This window comes from Lissotriton helveticus, chromosome 7 (assembly GCF_964261635.1).
Source record: "Lissotriton helveticus chromosome 7, aLisHel1.1, whole genome shotgun sequence".
Lineage (NCBI taxonomy): Eukaryota > Metazoa > Chordata > Amphibia > Caudata > Salamandridae > Lissotriton > Lissotriton helveticus.
Genome location: NC_136068.1, coordinates 351,855,841 through 351,876,161, shown reverse-complemented (window position 1 = coordinate 351,876,161; position 20,321 = coordinate 351,855,841). Strand labels below are relative to the sequence as shown.

The 20,321-nt window shown below is 47.8% G+C and overlaps 1 protein-coding gene across 1 annotated transcript in view; it reads left to right on the top strand.

The window, feature by feature from the left end:
* The first annotated feature begins 691 nt into the window (after positions 1-691).
* LOC144766762 (ubiquitin carboxyl-terminal hydrolase CYLD-like) overlaps positions 692-20,321 on the top strand; it is a 172,831-nt gene continuing 153,201 nt past the window's right edge. The window contains exon 1 of the mRNA XM_078650506.1: positions 692-1,105. Within this exon, the coding sequence (XP_078506632.1) occupies positions 692-1,105 (414 nt within the window). The remainder of the gene's footprint in view (positions 1,106-20,321) is intronic.

Sequence of the window (20,321 nt, the reverse complement as noted above, 5' to 3'; positions counted from 1 at the left end):
TTATGCGTTAAATTCTGTGTTTGCTATCCTGAATAAGTTCTTCTATTTGCATTTATTGTTTTAGCCAAAACACTGCTAAGCACGTTTCTACTGCATTGTCTTGTAGGGCGTATTTACTAGACAGGATATGAAATGGTACAGGAATAGAATTTCTCTTTTCTCTTTTCTATGTTGATTTTATGAATATTGATAAACATGGGCATACTTAATTATATATCCTTTATAAAGTCCTAGATGTTTCTGATTGACTTATTGATGACATTATATTAACTGGCTTACCTGGACAATATGTTGGGACTATGTCACTTTAAATTCCCATACAGCAAGGGATGGTGGCCTCTTTTTCATAAAAGATTCAAAATGGAGTATTTCAAGTTGTTATCTACCTACATGTTGCACTGTGAAATTTGTAGACATCAATCAGCCTATATGTAACATTGGGAGATCGCAAAATGATTGGTACCTCTGGAAGGTCAGTATACCTGTGGAAGTGAGAGCAATGCACCAGAATTGCTTCTTAAAATACAGTAGAGCTGATCCCGACATGACACTGACTCTGTGTCAGCCCTACTTGCATTGCATAGGCCCTGGCTTTTTGTAAATGTGAAACTTCATCAGAGACTGCAGTTCATCATTAAAATAACGTGTTTCTTGTGTTTAACAGATTGTGTTTTTACTAGAATGAAAAAGAATGGAGTCATCTCTGCGAGCAAGACAATATTTCATAGTTATCCATGAGTTCCTGTCGGGCAAACATAGGGTGGTCCCAGGCTCCCTGGGATACTATGTGGACAGAGATCAAACAAGGGGCCGAGCACTGGACTTCAAATCCAAGCCAGATATTATGATGCGGAGAGGCTGTGCTAGGGCCTTGAGCCTGCGGGAGGCAGGGTTCTTGAATGCCATTAGCTGCCTGCCACTCAGGGTCAGTTTGGTCTCCAACGATGAACTCTTCGCCTCCATCTGCTGTATGCAGCCTAACGACGTGATCCAACTCCGGCACAACAGGACGGTGCTCGTAGGGATTGCTGTGGCCATTTGGGAGGCCCTGAGCAAAGCAGATCCCAATGATCTGCTGAAGCTACGCATCGAAGTGGAACTACTGGTGAGAGACATGGACATTGTTGTCACTTTTCATCTATTATATTTTAAAACTGTGATCCTTTTCCATGCAATTAGCTAGACAACTCTCAGTAAATGTACTTGGAGGACTTTTCTGGCAAATATAAGATTTGGAAACCATGTATGCAATAAGAGCTCCTTATTTTCAATGAAATTATTCCGCAGCTAATAATGTTATTGGAGATGTTGCAGTAACCACAAGATTACATTAGTGACAACCGTATACAAGATTACATCAGTGATCACCTCCTTTCATTTCACACTGTTGCCAGGAGTAATGTAAAAATGCTTTGTCGAAGGGTAATGGCTATTTAGCTATAGTGCCTATAGAGGATCACTGACACAATATCAAAGTAACCAATGTCATTTGACATAAATATTGTGTCAAAATTGTTGTTTACAAAGATAATGTGTCCCCACACTTATAATGGTAAGTACAAAAATATCTGAAACAAAATTATTGTTGACACTAATGTGAAAAAATAGACAAAAATGTAGATTTATTCATATAACTAGAGCTTAAAGTAGTATATGGTAAATATTTTAATATACAAATGTTATATAATGTAAATTAAATATATTCCACTAATATTTAATACCATACATAAATATATCCTTAAGAAAGCACACAAAACATATACATATGTGTTTGTGTGTGTGTATATATATATGTATATTTCCTACTGGCGGTCGCCCGTAGGTAGTTATAGTTAGGATCTTGTTTCTATTCAAAAAGTGTTTTATCTTTTGACAAAATCTTTGGTGCCGGTTGACGAATCTTCGTGAAATTTTCAAAACTAATGAGGTGCTCCGGTCAGCTCCTGTCTTTAAAGTTTCGGAGTGATTCGTCAAGGAGGGGCCAAAAAAAGGGGGCCCAGAATGCGTTTGCCCCATGTTAATTTCCATAGGAACTTTAGACAAAGCTACAGCCTGAACTACTGACCGGAATTACACCAAATTTGACAAAAGGTAGGTCTTGGTTCAGAAAGAGCCCTTTTTTTAAATGGTGTAAATCCGTTCAGTAGTTCCAGAAAAATTAGAAAAAGAAAAGTTTTGATATCTGAGCACCGAGGAGGGTTCGCAAACCCTCCTGAACACAAGCTTCACTCTGATTGGCTGTCAACACTCCAAACAAGGAAGTGTTGGCAGCCATCTTGTGACTCGGTAACTGAGGGATGGGTGCACGCATCCTGCTGAGAAAACAAACACAAAAAAAGCGTGGGGTTCCGTGCTTCATTATTATTAAGCCCCCGGCTGGGCCAGGTCCCGGGGGCAATTCCAAATTATATAGCGGCGGCCAGTGGTGGTCCCCGAGGCCCCATGGTTCGCCACCTCCCCGGAGCTTCATTGATGATTTGCGGGGGCACAATGCCCCCCCACAGCCCCGGGGGCACCACCTCTCATTTTTGTTAAATAAAAATGTGGGGGGGTAGAGCCCCTCCCACACGCCCCGGGGACCACCCACCATCTCCCAAGGGCACTAAATATTGTAATTCTGGGGTCCATTATGGACTCCCGGCCTAGGGGACCACCTCCTCCCCGGGGCATTAGAAATTAAGGGAGGGGGGCCACGCAGCCCCCTCCTGAAGCCCTTGATGACCCCGGGAACCGCCACCCTCCAGGGCCGGCTTCTGCAATGTCCAGGGGTGCCCACCCCCAGGACATTGCTGTTTCTTATGGCAGGGCGGGAGCACGGGTCCCGCCTTGTCATAGCAAACTCTGCTTTGCTTCATTGAAGCGAGAGCAGGAAAACCTGCTCTTGGTTCAATTAAGCAAAGCAGGATTGCTTTTGAGCAAGGGGAGCTGCATGTTAGCAGCTCCCCTTGCTCAAAAACAATGCTGGCTCCCATGGTCCCCAACGCAAAGAGCCGGCCCAGGGGGATGGGGTCACCAGGTCCAGAAATAGCCCAGGGGAGGGGGTCCACACGGCCCCCCTCCTCGCAAATATGAAAAATAAAAATGAGGCCAGGCCCCTGGGGACGGGGTCCCCGGAGCAAATAGTGGCCCTGGGAGGGGGGCCACGTGGCCCCCTTCCCATTATTATAAATTAAAAAAACAAGTCCAAGTCCCAGGGGATGGGGTCCTTGGGCCAGAAATGGCCTAGGAGAGGGGGCCACATGGCCCTCCTCCTCGCAAAATTAAATATTAAATAATAAAAATTAGGCCAGGCCCCGGGGGATGGGGCCCCGGGGCCAATAGTGGCCCAGGGAAGAAGGGCCACGTGGCCCCCTTCCCGTTTAAAAAAACCAAAAAGGAATAAATTGCACAGGTCCTGGGGGATGGGGTCCAAAAGGGTCCAAAAGGAATTAAGGGAAGGGGGCCAAACAGCCCCCCTTCCAAAAACAAAATGTATAAATAAGGCGGTATCTCGCTGAGGCCCTGCTCCCTCCCTGTAGCACTCTGCAAAAGCGCCCCCTGGTGGTTCTAAGTTGGGAATTAAGTTCCCTTGAATACTGAGGGTGCCTGGGAGCCAACTAGCCCACCAGGTACCTCCAGTACGCGCAACACAGCTGGATTGCAGAGAGGTGGTCCGAGGCCATGCCCCTTTTACACCACTCTGCAAACGTGGCTCATGGCGCACTGCTGGTGGGGCAATGAGGTTCTCTTGTGTCCTGAGGAAAAATAAAATGGGGCAGGGGAAGAGACAGGTCAAAAGAAAAAAAATGGAGCATGGAATAAGGGAGTAGTAGAGATGGTGGGAAGATGGAGAGAAGAAAGTAGGGGTAAGGGTAAATCAGATAACAGTGTTAGAGAAAGGAAGGATGAGAAAACAAAAGGAGTGAGTAGAGTGTGTGGAAAAGGAGTGGTGGAATGAAAGTCCTAGCCATGAAGAGTCTGTCAACAAAGTAAAAAGGTAGCAATAAAAGAGAGAAAAGAAGGAAGGAATGATTGAGAGAAAAGGGGAGAAAGCGGAGTACAGTGAAGGAAATAGATCAATTTGGAGTAAGGGTAGGGGTGAAGAAATAGACAATGGAGACAAAGGGTGGAGCAGGCGAGTGGAAGAAACAGGGTTGCGATGATATGAAGAAACTGAAAAAAAGAGAGACGCGGGGGGGGAAAGGAAGATATAGAGAGAAGGAAAGAAGATGAGGATAGGGTTGCTGACAGTCTGTGATTCTGTGCATAAGTTGCCCAGATGCCTTCTCTCCCTTCCACAGAGGGTGGCCTCATAGAAAGAACAAGTGTGTATTGAAGATAGAACTCACCTGTTGATGAGGCAGATTGAGTAAAATTAAGTTCATCAGTAACACCCTGATCTCATATGTGCTTTTCTCCTTTGACTTTACCAATGGGGCTAACTTCTACTCCCACTTTTAAAAACCGAACCTAAGGTAACTTTATCCCTACCTTAAACTAGTCTTGGTGCCTTGTTTTTTTGGTCTTACCAGAGACAGCACATGAGCTGTTGTTTGTGAAGATCTTTTGTTACTTTAAAAAAAAAAAAGAAAACTAAAAAGAACTTTTTGCCCACCGATTACTTACGGCTTACTTACCTGAATTTATTGTCACTCTTAGTTTCTTGCATCTCATTGGTGAGCATGCCAGCTTGTTATTCAAGTGTTTGTCTCTTCCCTGAAGCATTGACCAAGTACTGATGTATTTCTTCATTAATGTTCTTTACACTGCCTACACTGGGAATGTAGTACTTTTGTAAGTACTTCTGGCTTTTTTGTTTCTTGTGGGTTGTTGAGAACTTTATAGTGTACAAATTTGTTTATATCTTAATGTATTTTTTTAATGTGTGCAAATAAATAATAAATCACTTTACGATATAAAGGCATTTTCACACTACTATGTTGTCTCTGAGCCATAAGAGTAGAAAAATTAACCTTTTGACAACACCGCATATTTGATGATGAATAAAACATCCTCCAATATATAAAACAGGCAACCCACAAACATACATTTGGATGCCAGTTGCATTTAGTGATTATGAAGCTCTAAACATAGTCATTTCCTTAAAGGCTGCTGCCAGACGGTATGTGTTTTTAATAATTAATGTTTAGCGTTGTGTCACATTTACTAATTTGTTGGTTAACTGTTGTATAATTTAGAGGGTGTTTTATTCATCATCACAGTGTTTTCAAAAGGTGTTTGTTTACCCATACCTTCCTTTACCACTACCAACCCCTAAACCCTAAAATCACCCTTAGCTCCCTTTACATCTACCTCCCTTTGCATCTACCCACCCCTAAACTCTAAAGTCACCTTTATCTCCCTTTGCCTTAACCCACCCTTGAAACCTTAAATCACCCTTACCTCCCTTTACTGGTATTCACCCCGGAAATCTAAAATCACTCTAATCTCGCTATACCTCCACACACCCCTGAAACCTAAAATAAACCCTATCTGTCGAGTACCTCTAACCACCATTGAACCCTAACATCAACCTTACCTTCCTTTACCTGTACACACCCCTGAACACTAAAATCATGTTTATCTGGCGTTACCTATACCCACCCATAAACCCTAAAATCACCCCTACACCCCCTTACCTCTACTCATTCATGAATCCTAAAATCAACTTTGCCTCCCTTTACCTTTATTTACTAGTGTGGCCGTGCAGCCACATCGTGTAATATACTCACAAACTCATCTTGGGTCAAGTTAGACTCTTTGTAAACTACTCAAAACGCTGATATATAGACACCCAGGTAATATAGTCAAAATTCCAAGAGTTAAACTGAAAAGAATGTTTTTGACATATAGCTATGTAGTCAGAGATCGTTTAGAATACAGCAAGAAAAGAATTGTCCAACACTCATTGCTGGTTTATTCTTTAGGTACTGAACCCTATCTCTCTTTCTATTTTGATCACCCTAAGATGTTTTATCTCCTAAGATTTAGGATGGGTATTGCCTATTTATTGGTTTCCTACCCGCGTGATACACATTGTGACGCAAAACTGGATTTGTGTCCTTGTGACTCAGAATCAGCACAGAGCACTTTACATTTTATGTTTTTCTGTGGACTCTATACTACTCCTAGACACGCTTTTTTAAAACCACTGTTAAGATTTTTAAAAATAAGAAAGTGCAGGGCTGCGTTACAATATTTGCTCCTCTTGAAAGATTAATTTATTTGTTTAATGATTTGATAAATACATTTCCACCGTGGTGCGGCTGCGGAACATGTTTGCTAAATGATTTTATATTGTTTAAAACAATATTTTTAAGAAATTATTTTGATTGTTTTAAATGTATGAAATATTTTTATTATGTAATCTTTTATGGTTGATTTGCAGCCGAATAAAGATTTATTGATTGATTGAGACACCCAGGGATCTGGCCAAAAGACAAAGGCATGTCACAATGCAAAATTTAGAAACATAACAAAATTTAATAGCGATTCATTGACAATGATTGAATATAAATAAATAAACATATCACATCCCATGCCACATTCACACCAACAGTTTCACACCAACAGATTCATACTCTTGCATACCAATCGTCCTGTGGGTCAGGAGGTCAACCATACTCATACCAACAATGCGAGAAATAAGAACAAATGGACCAATTTTAACAGGTGGTAATGACAATGGTAATAATCTATGGATGGATAAATCCTCAATCGAATAAGTGGCACCAAGTATATCCAAGGACATCCAATTGCATTTAAGTTATGGTAGTAACCAAAAGTGTGGATCATGAATTTGATATGGTCCATTGGTGAGGTGACTTTGGCCACAGAGGTCGGTGTACCTTGAAGTGCAGGTGAGATACAGACAAAAACCCAATTGCTACTGGTCCAGTGGTCTTCGGTCACAGCAAAACAAGCGGGCCCCTTTAAATGTGACTAGTGTCCATCTAGGGTGACCAAATTGAACTATTATGACTCTCCCGAGTCCAGAAGACTCGTGCAAATATTTGATTGTCAGGGTCCAATATCCTGGGCTGCATTTCAGCGGTTAACCAAAAGCAAGCAGTTGTGGCTGCCAACTCTGCCAATGCTGCTTCTTTAGCTTTTGTGGCCCTTGTCTTACAGGAAATTAGCCAAATGACTCTTTGAGTTCATCTCATTTGTCTGGGGTTCAGGGATGATGTTTCCATGAGCAGGGCACCACAGACACAGTCCTCTCTTTGCTAGCCCAGGAGCAGTAGGTGCAATCCAGTCTTTTGTGCAACCTCTCTTTGCCAGGTCCAGGGAACAGTATGTCAGACATTATTCGGTCACCTCTTCAGTCCAGATGTGATGTGCCACCTGTACGCCCACTCTTTTGCCTTTGGGAGATGCAGTGACCACTACATCCTGCCTGATGACATCTTCCTGCAATGTTTGGTATCTTGCTATCCTGGAGAGCAACATTATGCACACTCTCAAGATAGTAGAACTTCTCCCTCTGTGTGGGGGGCTTGGTAGCCCACCCTAGAGGTGTAGCTACCTGAGAGATGCACTCCGATGGGAAACCCGGTTTGGCAATTGGTGTCCCCTCTCTGACCCAAAAGTCAACCTTTCTACCAGAACAAAAGTGCAGCCCCTCGCATGTGTGCCCACCATTTGCCCCTCTGGTCAGCTTCCCCTTTGATGCTTGCATTTTGGGTTCACACCCTGTGTGGCTTCTTAGTAGGGAGAGGTAACACCTCTTCCAACGGCAGGCCTCCTTTGTTGGTTCATTTCCCGGTAGTCGTTTACACTTCTTCCCAGGAGGGCAGAAGGCTGTCTTGTGGCCCACACCTGTGAATGACCACTGGAAAACTTGGCAACATAGTGGTAAGTTTTTTAACCACATCAATGCTGATGGTATTCCCCTCCTGTGCTGAGATTTGATGATTCCCATTATTCATGACGAGCTGGGCTCGTCATGAGCGTGCGAGGAGGCTACCTCATGACGAGCCCAGCTCGTCATCAGCGTCGAAGGGGTTAAGTTGCCTTTTACTCAAAAGTTAGATTAAATTCGACTCAGCAATCATGTCGAGTTTAATGTAATGATTCTTTTAATACCTTGAAGTACCAAGTTTAATAGTCCCGTTCGGCATTAGCACAGCTGAGTTGTCCGCAAGTAACCCTGTACTTGCCAAAGGGGCTAAACGCCTTCCTAAGGGTAAAAAACGACAATTTGTGTTTTTTACTGACAGGACATATGAAAATATATCTCCTACTTTTAAATATACAGCACTCTGCCTTGGGACTTGATAGGCCTACCTTCGGGTTGACTTATATATATTATAAAGGAAGGTTTGAACTTAATCATTAGTTTCATTCGTAAAGTCGAGTTAGCAGGTAAAAACTGTTCCACTAGTCTGCAGTGCCAGGCTGGGAGACATGCATTTGACTTTTCCGCACTCATGGTGGCACAAATAACTGCTGCAGGTCATGAGGTACACTCTAGCTTACAGGCCTTGGCTACCCCTGATACCATATAGTAAGGACTTATAAGTACGTTAACCTACACATATTGGATATAGGCCAATCAAACATATACTTTTGAGGGTCAGAGCACTGGCACTGAGGTATTGTTAGCAGGCCTCAGTGCACTCTCAGAGTTGAAAAAAAAGCATCAATCCAAAAGTTTGGGGGTGATCATGCAAAAAGAGGCATTTCCTTATAACCCTTACCTCCCTTTACCTCTACCCAGCCCTGAATCATAAAACCACCCTTTCTTCCCTTTACTTCTATCTACCTGAATACATACTGTTTTCAAACAGTTTTTGTTCTACCCTTACTTCCCTTTACCTCTACCACCCATAAATCCTAAAATCACCCTTACTTCCCTTTATCTCTACCCACCCTTAGACCCTAAAAAGAACCCTTAAACCCTTTATCTCAACCCAACCCCTAAACCCTAAAATCTCCTTTACCTCCTTTTACCTCTACCTACCCCTGAACGCAAAAATCACCCTTACCACCCTGAGCCACTACTCTCTCCCGCACCAGAAAATTACATTTACCTCTCGTTACCTCTACCCACCTCTGAACCCTAAAATCCCCCTTCTCTCCCTTTACGTTTACCCCAATGCCACCCCTGTGCCACTATACCTCTACCCACCCCTAAACCCTGTACCATAAATTCACCCTTACCTCCTTTACCTCTACTCACCCTTTGACCCTAAAATCAACTTTACGCCCCTCTACATCTACCCATTCGTAAACCCTAAAAATCACTGTTTCCTCTCTTTGCTTCTACCCACTGATGAACCCTAAATGCACCCCTACCTCCTTTACCTCTACCCATCTCTTAACCCTAATCACTCTTACCTCCCTTTACCTCTACCCATCACGAAACCCTAAAATCATTTTTCTTAAAATAGCATCAAAAGTATGTTATTAAAAAAAATAAGTACCAGTCAGGTAAATTTACAAATACTTACCTGTGTCATACTTACCTGCATGGTAAAGGTCCTTCATGTATAAGACTACGTGGTAAAGGGTGTTTCCCTCAGGCAGGACACATCCCAGCCCTCCTTAAACACTCTCCGAACTCCGCCCTAGCACTCCTAACTGTTTAGAGTCCACTGTCGGTTGGTTTGTGCCCTTCAGTATGTTTAGTGGGCACCTTCAACTCTTTGAAGGAGTGGACCCTTCTTCTACATGCCTTATGCTTTAGAGAGAGAGGAGGAACAGCTCCTGCTTATCATGATCCACCTCCTCACACTACTTACTCGTAAGTTAAAGTCACATTTCTTAAAGGGTTTGCCTGGCTGTTGGTTATAGAAGTGGGGAGGGCAGTTCAAGTGTGAGATACATGACAGATGGGCAAGTCAGTCCGAAGTCAGCCTTGGTGTGACATATACGAGTAAGTGGCTCAGCCAAGGATGGAAACAGCATTAAATAGAGACCTGTGTCAAAGTGCCTCTAAGGTGTGTAAAACAAGGCATTTTAATAGGTGTACTTGCTGAAACAAGTGTTGCTGTTTTGAGAACTATGAAACAATTGTGAGAAGTTGGCCTGGCATATGCTGTCCACTATTCTAGTGGACACCTTGCACCAGTCCAAACAACCCTTATTGGTGGTAGGTTTAAAGACAACCTATATAGAAAGCTATCCTAATGGTAGCTGTGGTGAGCAGCCTTCAGGCTAAGTCTTGAAGGAATGTAAAGCAGCTTGTTTTACCAGTCATGAATGACCAAATGAAAGGAGAACCACACCAGGTGTATATATATAAAATTAATGTATTTATTCCAAACACATCCCTCTAGTCTCTTTATGAGGCTAGAGGCAAAAGTACATACATAAAGTAAACATATTTAGCACAGAGTAAATTAGCACAATATATGATTAGCCCTATGGGTGTCACAAACCATATACCAAGAAAGTGATATAAGAACCATGACTGACATAGATACAAGTCCTAGAGCCTTTAGAACAGCTGGGGCCACCAGGAACCACCCAAGGTTGTAACACAGGGGACCCAACGGGAGTAGGGTGCAGTGTCTAAACACAGCCGCGAATCACTATTAGCTTCTATGGGAAAAGTCACGGTTGGAAAATTACAGATAAAAGACACTTAGAAGAGGACTTGGAGGGGGAGGAGCTACGCTGCGAAGCAAGATGGCCGCATAAGCTCCCGGCTCCGCCGACCTCTGCCGGCAGCTCGAATATCCTGCTTTCTATCCTTTCCTCACGCCGGACTCCCGTGCATATGAAGTGCTCCTGACTCCTGCGGTGCAATCCCGGAATTTCCAACCTACCGGGTGACGAAGATATGTCGTGTTTTCTTTTCGGCCTACTTCAGGGCTGAAGCCGGGGCCTCGATTTCTAGCCCATCCGGGTTAGAGTAGATCAACATCGGCTGTGGGACCAGGGTTGGTCCGGTCTTCCGAACTCGGATCATACTTGCATTTACGATTGGCTACTCAGTAACCGGCTTACGCTAAGGACACGGTACAGTAGCGCAAGTGCACATCGGTAGCCGCAGTCGGGGGCCTGACGCCCAGAGACCCTGCTGGAGGGGCCGGGGTTGACGGGCTTGGGCCCCGCGAGCGGTGAAAGTGTTGATATTGCCAGTTTTGAGAGCGCCCACTGTTGTCATCGGCTCCGTGTGTGCCTGGTGCCTCGGAGTTGTCCTCTCCGGGGTTCGAGTCCTGCTTCGTCGCTTCATGAGAGGAGATGGAGGGGACGGATGGCACACCAACGTTGAGGTTCGTAATGGCCGCCATTGGGGCTCTCAACTCTCAACTCACCGTCATGTACCATCAGTTGTCTGTAACGCTTGACGACGTCTGTCTGAGACCGGACGACGACACTCCGACATGCTATCAGCAAACTGTGGTTCCAGTGGAGTACTCTGCCTACCATTTTGAGGTCCCCGTGCAGAAGCCTGATTCAGCCCGCTTTGATGACTCTGGCTTCATCGTCAGCTTTCCCTGCTCGAACCCTGCTCGGCGGAACATCGTTGCTAAAGGTTTTGATCGCCACAAACAGTTCTTCAGTGACTACCGGAGAGGTTTGCCATTCTTCCTCACTCTTCCTTGCCGGTTTTGTGGATGTCGCGAACTTATATCCTGTCTTCGATCCAATTTCATTGACTTGAACTTTTGTGAACGCTTCAATTTCCTCATGGTGACTGTGGCCTGGGCGACAAGGGCTCTCGTAAAGAACCGTACTGGCCAGGGTTGACTTTGACTTTTAGGGTTTGCTAATTTACGGGATATGTGCCGGGATTGTACCTTATAGTGTAACGGAAGTCGGGTGGTTTTGTTGATGTCCTCCCCAGGCTGGGGTTTAATACTTTGCTTCAAACAGTGGATAATACGTCTTGGGGAGGTCGCTGATGGCGGAGGGGTATAGGAGCCCGGGAGTGTGTTTTTTGTTCTCCTCCTCCGCTTTTCTTTTCCTTCCTTTAGGGCAAGTTCCGGGGTGACAGGCACGCTGTTAGTGGGGTAGGCCGTAGCCATTACAGGGGTGCAGGGTGGGGGGATACGGGGTTTTTTGTTATTTTAGTTTGTTTTGTTCTATGGTCCCTTTCTTTTCCTTTCTTTCTTTTCAGGGTGGTTGGCTGTTTATCCTTCAGTTACTTCTTACTCTATTGGGCGTCTATACTAGCTTTTATTTTACTGTCTTCTAAGAGTGGGTTTTCTGGATGGTACTCGCACTAGATCGCTCGCTGATAGATTATCCTTTACTCCTTGTCTGCCTCTGCTAGGCGTTGCGTTACTACGGCCATATTATTTGTTACCTTCTATTGACTGCAGTGCGAGGTACATCCCCCCATCTCTAATTGCTCCTTCTTATATGGTGTGACGCCTCTTATAGTAATGCCACTACTGCTTCTTCAAAAAAGAAAAAACGAAACCTCTGTATTATCCTGTTTATTGATATCGCATTCTACCATACGCTGTAACTTGCATCACAGCTGGTGCCAGGGCTGTTGACTGATAGGTAAATTTCCTATTTGATTTGCTGAGTTTACGACCGGCCCCTGTGGTTGTAGGCTTGTGCTTGTAATGCTTAGAATGCTTCAATAAAGGTTTTTTTTAATTTTTTTTTATTTTTTTTTATTAGAAACCTTTATTTGCAAGAAATAAAATACAGGGGGGGCGTGGCTTGCAGCCAAGCATGGCGGCGGTATACACCTGTTACAACGCAATTTTTACTCCGCACTACCACTACAACGCGACCATTACAACGCATACCATTACAACGCATTGCGCTGGGGGGCGCTCTAGGATAGGGAATAAGTTTAATTTTCTATCCAACACCTTCCCTAGTGTCCACGGGGACTGGAGTTGGAATAGAAAATTATACTTACCACTATCCAGCACCTCTAAGCGCTATGCGTTGTAACGGTATTCGTTGTAAATACCGCGTTGTAATGGTATGCGGAGTAAAAGTATGCGTTGTAACGTCATACATCCCATGGCGGCGGCTTAGAGGATTAGCTCCGCGACCAGAGCGGCCTCTCCGACCATCCGTCTCTTCATCCGACACATTACCCGTCTCTTTTGGGGAGCGCCTGCAGCCCGAGACCGGGCGGAATCGAATGCTGCAACTCCGGTGAAGATCCGACACCAGGAGACCGACTGAGCGCTGGTGACCTGCGCGGCCTGATCGGAGATCTGAAGCCGCGGGAGCAGGTGCTGGGTCACCCCGGCCGGAAGTGTGAGGCGTGGGGACCGGCCGGACCGGAAGTGCCCGATCGAAGAACTGCTGAGAAGCGCCGGACCAGAGTGAGCCGAAGGGTACGACCGGGCTGCCGCTGCGGCTCCGCCTGCCGCGCCTGGCCCCCATCGGGTCCTACAATATTTGCCGAGGAAAGCACGGGACAGAGTGAGGGACGCCGCCGAGCCGGCGTGGCCTGGGACCTGAGGCCCCGAAGAGTGAGGAACCTCCCGCGAGGAGCGGACGGGCACGGGACTCACGTCTGGAGTAAGAGCCCCCCCCACCCCATTGGAATACTTAACTGACCTTCCCCGACGTCTCCGTCGAGGGGGTCGAGAGTGGCGGTTGGGTCCCGGAGGCTCGCGGGACTAACAGGGTGGATCTACCCACCCGTGTAGTGACAAGGTGTGAGAAGGTGCCAGAGGAGTGGGCACTTGAAGGCCGGGTGCGGCGGGCACCCAACAGGCGGCGCTTACCCCCTGAGTGAAAAGGCACGACGCCTCGGGCACTGCGGGGAAGTAAGTTCACTACAGTCCCCAACCCAGTGTATTTGCGCGGGGCATCTTGGACTGCTCCACACAGTATCTCCCTCTTGGGCGCAGGAGCAAGGAAGGGCCAAACGTCGCAAGGCTGAAACAGGTGGCACAAGACTGCACAACCTCTGAGATTGCATCACCAGCTACGGACATAACACACATACGCAATCTTCCCCGGAGCGATGGCCGGGAAGGGGTCCAGAGGGAATGCTACGCAGACCCGCCTCGAAAAGTATGCCTACAACAAGGGAGCGTCCTCACCAACTGAGTGCAGGCCACCCGGCAAACACATGGGGGAAGGAGCTAACGGAGGTTCGAAGGCGACGTTGGATGATGTTATGCGCACTCTGCAACAGGTGCAAACTACGGTGGGCTCCATCTCCACGGAGATCACCTTACTGAGGGCGGATCTGCATAAAGTTTCGGAAAAGGTGGGATCGCTGGAGATAGTCACTAAATCGCTGGTGGAGGATGTGTCGGAGCTACAGACGGCGATGGAAAGTGTCAAGGCGGAGAACAGAGCGCTGAGAGACAAGCTGGATGACCAGGAAGGGAGGTCAAGACGCAACAACATTAGAATTTTGGGAGTTCCGGAATCGGAAGGCACAGAAGCGACGGACTTATTTGTTGAGGAACTGATCAAAACCGAACTGAAGCCCAAGGGTCTATCGGCGTTCTTCTCGGTGGAAAGAGCGCACAGAGTACCAGGGGGCAGACCACGGCTGGGAGCCCCTCCTAGACCCATTCTGGCGCGCATGTTCAACTTCCGCGACAGGGACGCCATATTGCAGGCGGCACGAAGATCCCCTCCGATCAAGATCCAGAATGCGACGCTGGCTTTCTTTCCGGACTACACCGCGGAGGTCGCGCTTCGAAGGAAGACGTTTCTGGATGTTAAAAGAGAACTGCGAGCCCGAGAGATTCCGTACTCGATGATATTTCCGGCCAAACTGCGAATAATAGCGGAAAATAAGACTTGGTTCTTTGACAATCCTGAGGTGGCGAGAGAATGGCTTGATGGGTGGAGGCCGACCGCCCAAAACCGCAGGGGGAACAGGAAAAAGGGTGACCAGGCAGAGAAGGGCCGCGCGGGCTCACCGGCCCCTGACCGCACGGATAGAGAACGATCGGATGAGTCGGGCAGACTGGACGATGTTTCTGCGCCAGAATAATGAACACCCGGTGGCTACACGTTGGAGGATATGAGTAACTGCGGCATGAGAGACTGCCCTTGGACTTTGGGTGAAGGGCCCCCCGCAGAGAGTATGAGGGGCCGCAGGTCGTGGGGCACTCCTCCCCTCAACGAGCAAGTATCAAGTTTTCTTTAGGGGCTAAGCACTCTGCTAGGTTGGGGAGGCGGGCAGTTTTGGGTCCGTTTGGCATGAGGGCAGGGAGGGGGGTATTCAAAGGGGGACGAGTTGCATAGTTTATACCTCAGTGCAGGTGATGTTATTTGTTGTTATGTTACTACAGACTGTACAAGCCTCGGTACGGGGGGTGGATGCATGTTCAACACAGGATGGAGGAACACAATGCGAGATAGCTCTGCGCAAGGACACTGACATATCCCGCTTTATGATTCAGATTCCCATAGTGGCGGTCAGGTTGGCGGCGCCTCAAACTGCACCATGGCAAACAACACACGGGCGGACGCTATAGGGATGGACCCCCACCAGCTGACACGGGTGGCTCCGCTGCAGATTATGACTTGGAATGTTAGAGGTCTGGGGGACAAAATCAAGAGGGGCTTAGTGCTGCAGGGCATCAAGAGGGCTGCACCAGCATTGGTACTGTTACAGGAGACACATTTGGTGGGTACAGCTAGTCAGGCACTGAATAGGAAGGGATATCACATGGTGGTGCATTCTGACTTTACCTCGGGTTCGAGGGGGACGGGGATTCTGCTGCGTAGATTGTCACCGTTCTTACTCACATCCACGAAAACGGACGATCAGGGCAGATTTGCGGCAGCTTGGGGCCAGTGGGAGGGTAAACCACTAATCATACTATCGGTCTACATCCCCCCAGCACTACACAGCATAGCGCTTCCTGCATTGGGGAAGTTCCTACTGGAGCTCCCGGAGGGTGACATGATTGTAGGGGGTGACTTTAATGCGGTAATGCACAACGCTCAGGACAGGTTCCCGGTGCGGCGGCCTGCCCCGGTCGCCTCCAGATTCAGAGAGTTTGTGGAATCACAGGGATTGGTAGATTTGTGGCGAGCGATGCACCCCAGTGAACAACAGTACACATACTACTCGGCGACACACAATAGCCTCTCGTGCATTGACTACTTTTTTGCTTTAGGGGAGGGCCGTCTTAGCATAGATGCAGTTCAAATCAAACCGAGGGGTATATCTGACAACTCCCCCCTAACCCTCACGCTATCGTGTCAGGAACGGGTGTGTAGACGATTGTACCAGTTAAGACCGGGATACTTGGCAGTCCCAGCGATAAAAAAGGAACTGAAAAAGGCGACCCTTAACTATTTCGCCGAGAACGTAGATTCAGTGGAATCCCCCACTACCCTTTGGGAAGCATATAAAGCGGTTCTCAGGGGCCAAGCAATATCGACTATCGGTGGGTACAGGCGCGCACAGGAACTAGAAACCGCACACTTGGAGCTCCGCCTGGCCGAGGCACACACAGCACATACAAAGGATCCGTCGCCCGACACCCTACACTCCCTCCGGCTAAGTGTACAACTCCACACTGACCACCTGAAGAAGAGGGCCCTGGAACACATAACTGCTTCAACGCAGACAGTTTATGATATGGGGGACAAGGCAAGTAAGCTACTGGCATGGCTGGAAAAGATGGGGGGAGGGGCCAGGAGTATATTGCAACTGGCAGACAGGTATGGGGAGCTGCACACGCGACCAGCGATGATAGTGGACCTGCTAGCGGACCACTTTCAGGAGGTGTATACCCCTGAGGATAGGGTTACGACGGAGATGGCGGAGGCAGCGCTGCGCGATGTGCACACGCCGACCTTGTCACGGGAGGCTGTGGAAGACCTCGACTCCGACTTCACAGTGGAGGAGGTTCAGGGAGCCATAAATATGATAAACTCAGGGAAGGCTATGGGCCCCAATGGTGTCCCGATTGAGTGGTGCAAGGTGATGTCGGAAACGCTCAGCCCGCACCTGTTAACCATGTACACAGACAGTCTGGCCAGGAGGGTATTGCCCCATGATCAACGACAGGCCATCATCGTGGCGATCCCAAAACCTGGCAAACCGCTGGAGGAATGTGGCTCCTATCGCCCGATCTCACTCCTCAATATAGAGGCTAAAATACTAGCGAAACTCCTAGCCACTAGGTTGATGCCGCACCTTGCCCAACTCATCCACCCGGATCAATCAGGCTTTATGCCACATAGAAGCACGGCCCTGAACCTCCGGCGAGTCCATGGAGTAATGGCCCGTGCATCGCTTTTGACTGCGCCGACGGCCATTCTATCCTTGGATGCTAGGATGGCATTCGATATGGTGGAATGGGGATACCTTCTTGCGGTACTGGCTCATATGGGCTTTGGCCCCAAGTATATAGCCTGGGTGCGACTTCTATATACAAATCCAGTGGCACGAGTGACGGCGAATGGTCATGTCTCCCGTGAGATACCTCTGAGCAGGGGGACGAGGCAGGGATGCCCGCTCTCGCCATTACTTTTTGCGTTGGCCCTTGAACCGCTAGCGGTGATACTTAGGGCCACGACACTGCTGCGGGGGATCGCATGGGGAGGCGGATGGGAAGACAGGGTATCCCTGTTCGCTGACGATATGTTGCTCTACCTCACGGACCCCGAAGACGGGATCCCTGCGTTGCTGGCAATTTGTGAAGAGCACGGGCTTACATCGGGATATCGGATAAACTGGACCAAGTCTGTCATGTACGTGCTGCGGGCCCCCCCCCCACGCTGCCGAATGGATGCCCCTTACTAACGGCGGGCTCCTCCTTTAAATACCTGGGTATACACGTCACACGTGACACCACAGTTTTTTACGCGAAAAACTTGCTGCCGCCATTGACTAGACTGAAAGGAGATGTCAGACACTGGAAGACCCTTCCGCTGACGTTGTTAGGTAGAGCGGCGCTGTTCAAAATGCTGGCGCTGCCTCGCTTCCTGTATGTGTTAGAGAATGCCCCTAGTCTAATACCTGCGGATTATACCCGACAAGTAACGGCGGTGGTGAATAGCCTGCTGTGGAACGAGCGCCCGCCCCGAATAGCGCATGTTAAGCTCACGAGAGGCTGGTACGATGGAGGGATAGCTATGCCTCACCTGCAACTTTATTATTGGGCGGCACAATTGAAAGTCGTTAATCAATGGCTTCATGCCCCACAGGATGACCCTGCTTACATGGCGGACAGACATCAATTAGGGATGCCAGGTTTGCTGGCGCCGCTGTATCATAGAGGGAAAGCGAATAAGCTCATAGGGCCGACAAAACATACAGTGACACTCTGGCACAGCGCGCAGGCGAAGCTTAAATGGAAGGGAGTCATAACGAACCTGACGCCCTTGTGGGACACCAGGGCACTTGGCAGCCTGAGGCAGTCCAAAGGATTTGACGCATGGGATACCATTGGGATCTCGACGGTGGGTGACATGTGGGCGGAGGGTGGGGTGGTCCCATTTACGCAACTGCAACAGACATACCAACTAGGATCCACTGAAACATATCGCTAGATCCAAATTCGGCACGCACTTATGGCAGCTATTCCAGCGGGGACTGTACTACCGGAGTCTTCGCAGCTGGAAGACAGACTGCTGACAGATTTTATGCATACGGGCGCCACCTCACTCACATACCGTAAGATATTGCATAACCTGCCGGACCCCTTACTCAAATTGCGAGAAAGGTGGGTGGAAGAGTTGGGGGACATGGATGACACTGAATGGAATGAGGCGCTGGCCTCCCCCAGAGAGGCGGGCATCTCGGCGAGATTCCGCCTGATCCAACTGAAAGTCCTCCACCGCATTTACTTCACTAGGACTACCCTGTATAAATTGCACAGAACTGATAACCCGAACTGTCTGAGGGGATGTGGTGGGGAGGGTACCTTCTTACACACACTATGGGAGTGCCCGAAAATTGCAGACTACTGGAGGCGCGTTGTGCGCACCATCACGCAGACGCTTGCCACGACACTGGTGCCAGACCCCCGTATGGCCCTGCTGCACATATGGGGTCCGACGGACGTCACACGCCAGGGGAGGATATGGACGACGGTGTGTTGCATGGTGGCGAAGCGAGATATAGCACAAAAATGGGGGGCGGCGGGGGCACCTACACTGGATCAATGGTGCAAGAACATGGATACGATTATGGTAACTGAAAGGGCGATATATAAAAAGAGGGCTAACCCACGCAAATGGAATGCGGTATGGACACCCTGGAATAAATACCGGGGAGACGTTTGTGACCCTCTAACAGAAGATGAAGTGGATAGTTCAGATGGGGAGGACTCGGATGCCTGAAGGTGGTGAATGTGCGTGGTGAAGGGCTCTTTAGCAACCCTGGAAGGCGGGGCAGTCTCCTGACCGAATGCACTTACACTCGGAACACACACGAAAGATAGAGCGGGAACACGGGTGAACAGGTCATATATATGGGGCAGAGCGATGGGTTGAACTCCACTATACTGTATCGTGAGTTTTAAGTTGGTTTATAAAATACAAAAGTGAGAGTTACTAATTCGGGCTATTGATACTGCGTTGACTGTATAGATTACTCTGATACTATTGCTGCCGGACCGCTGGTTGTCGGCTGAATAGCTGTGTATCATAATGTACAAATTTGCATAGAAGTGAAGCCGGCCTCTGGGTTGTAGGCGAATTGATTGTACTGATGTCAAAGGTTAATAAAACTCTTACGAACCAAAAAAAAAAAAAAAAAGAAAGAAAATAAAATACAGATATATGCCTACAACCCACTGGGCCGGCTAGTGCAGTATCGCAAAACAATGTAATGTTACACAGCTCATCAGCCGACAACCAGGGGTCCGGCAGCCATGATGCACGATATCGGTCAATTCCAGAACGACAGGATATAGAAGGGCTTCAGTTTTAAACAACCAAACAAAGAAAAAAAACGAAATAGAGAAAAACAAGGCCATGCCCTAATCATTATGTCTGTTCCATACGATGCGGGGAGAGACAGTCCAAAGACAATATGTAAAAACAGGAGAACCTTCAGGAGAATAAAAAAGGGGGGGGAAGGAGGGGGACCCAGTGCCAGTGAACTATCGATAACACAGTACAGGAAGGAGTCGAAACGTACAGTCAAGGGGAACAAGGAGTGTCAGGAGGATCAACGAAAGGGGGGTCGCATATATCCCCATGGAATGAGTTCCATTGGTCCCATACCCTACCCCATTTTTTGGGCCTGCCACGGGAAATATAAACAATCTTCTCTCTGAACATGCACCAGTCCATATTGTCTTCCCACCTGGAGATTGATGGAGCCCTCTGAGATCCCCACAATTGTGCAATGTCCCTCTTCGCAACCATGTTCCCCAGTGTCACCCATTGAGTCTGCGCAACATTACAATCATTCGGTTCCCATACATTCAAGAGACAGCGCCTGGCTTCAGGTAGCAGCTGAACATTCGTAA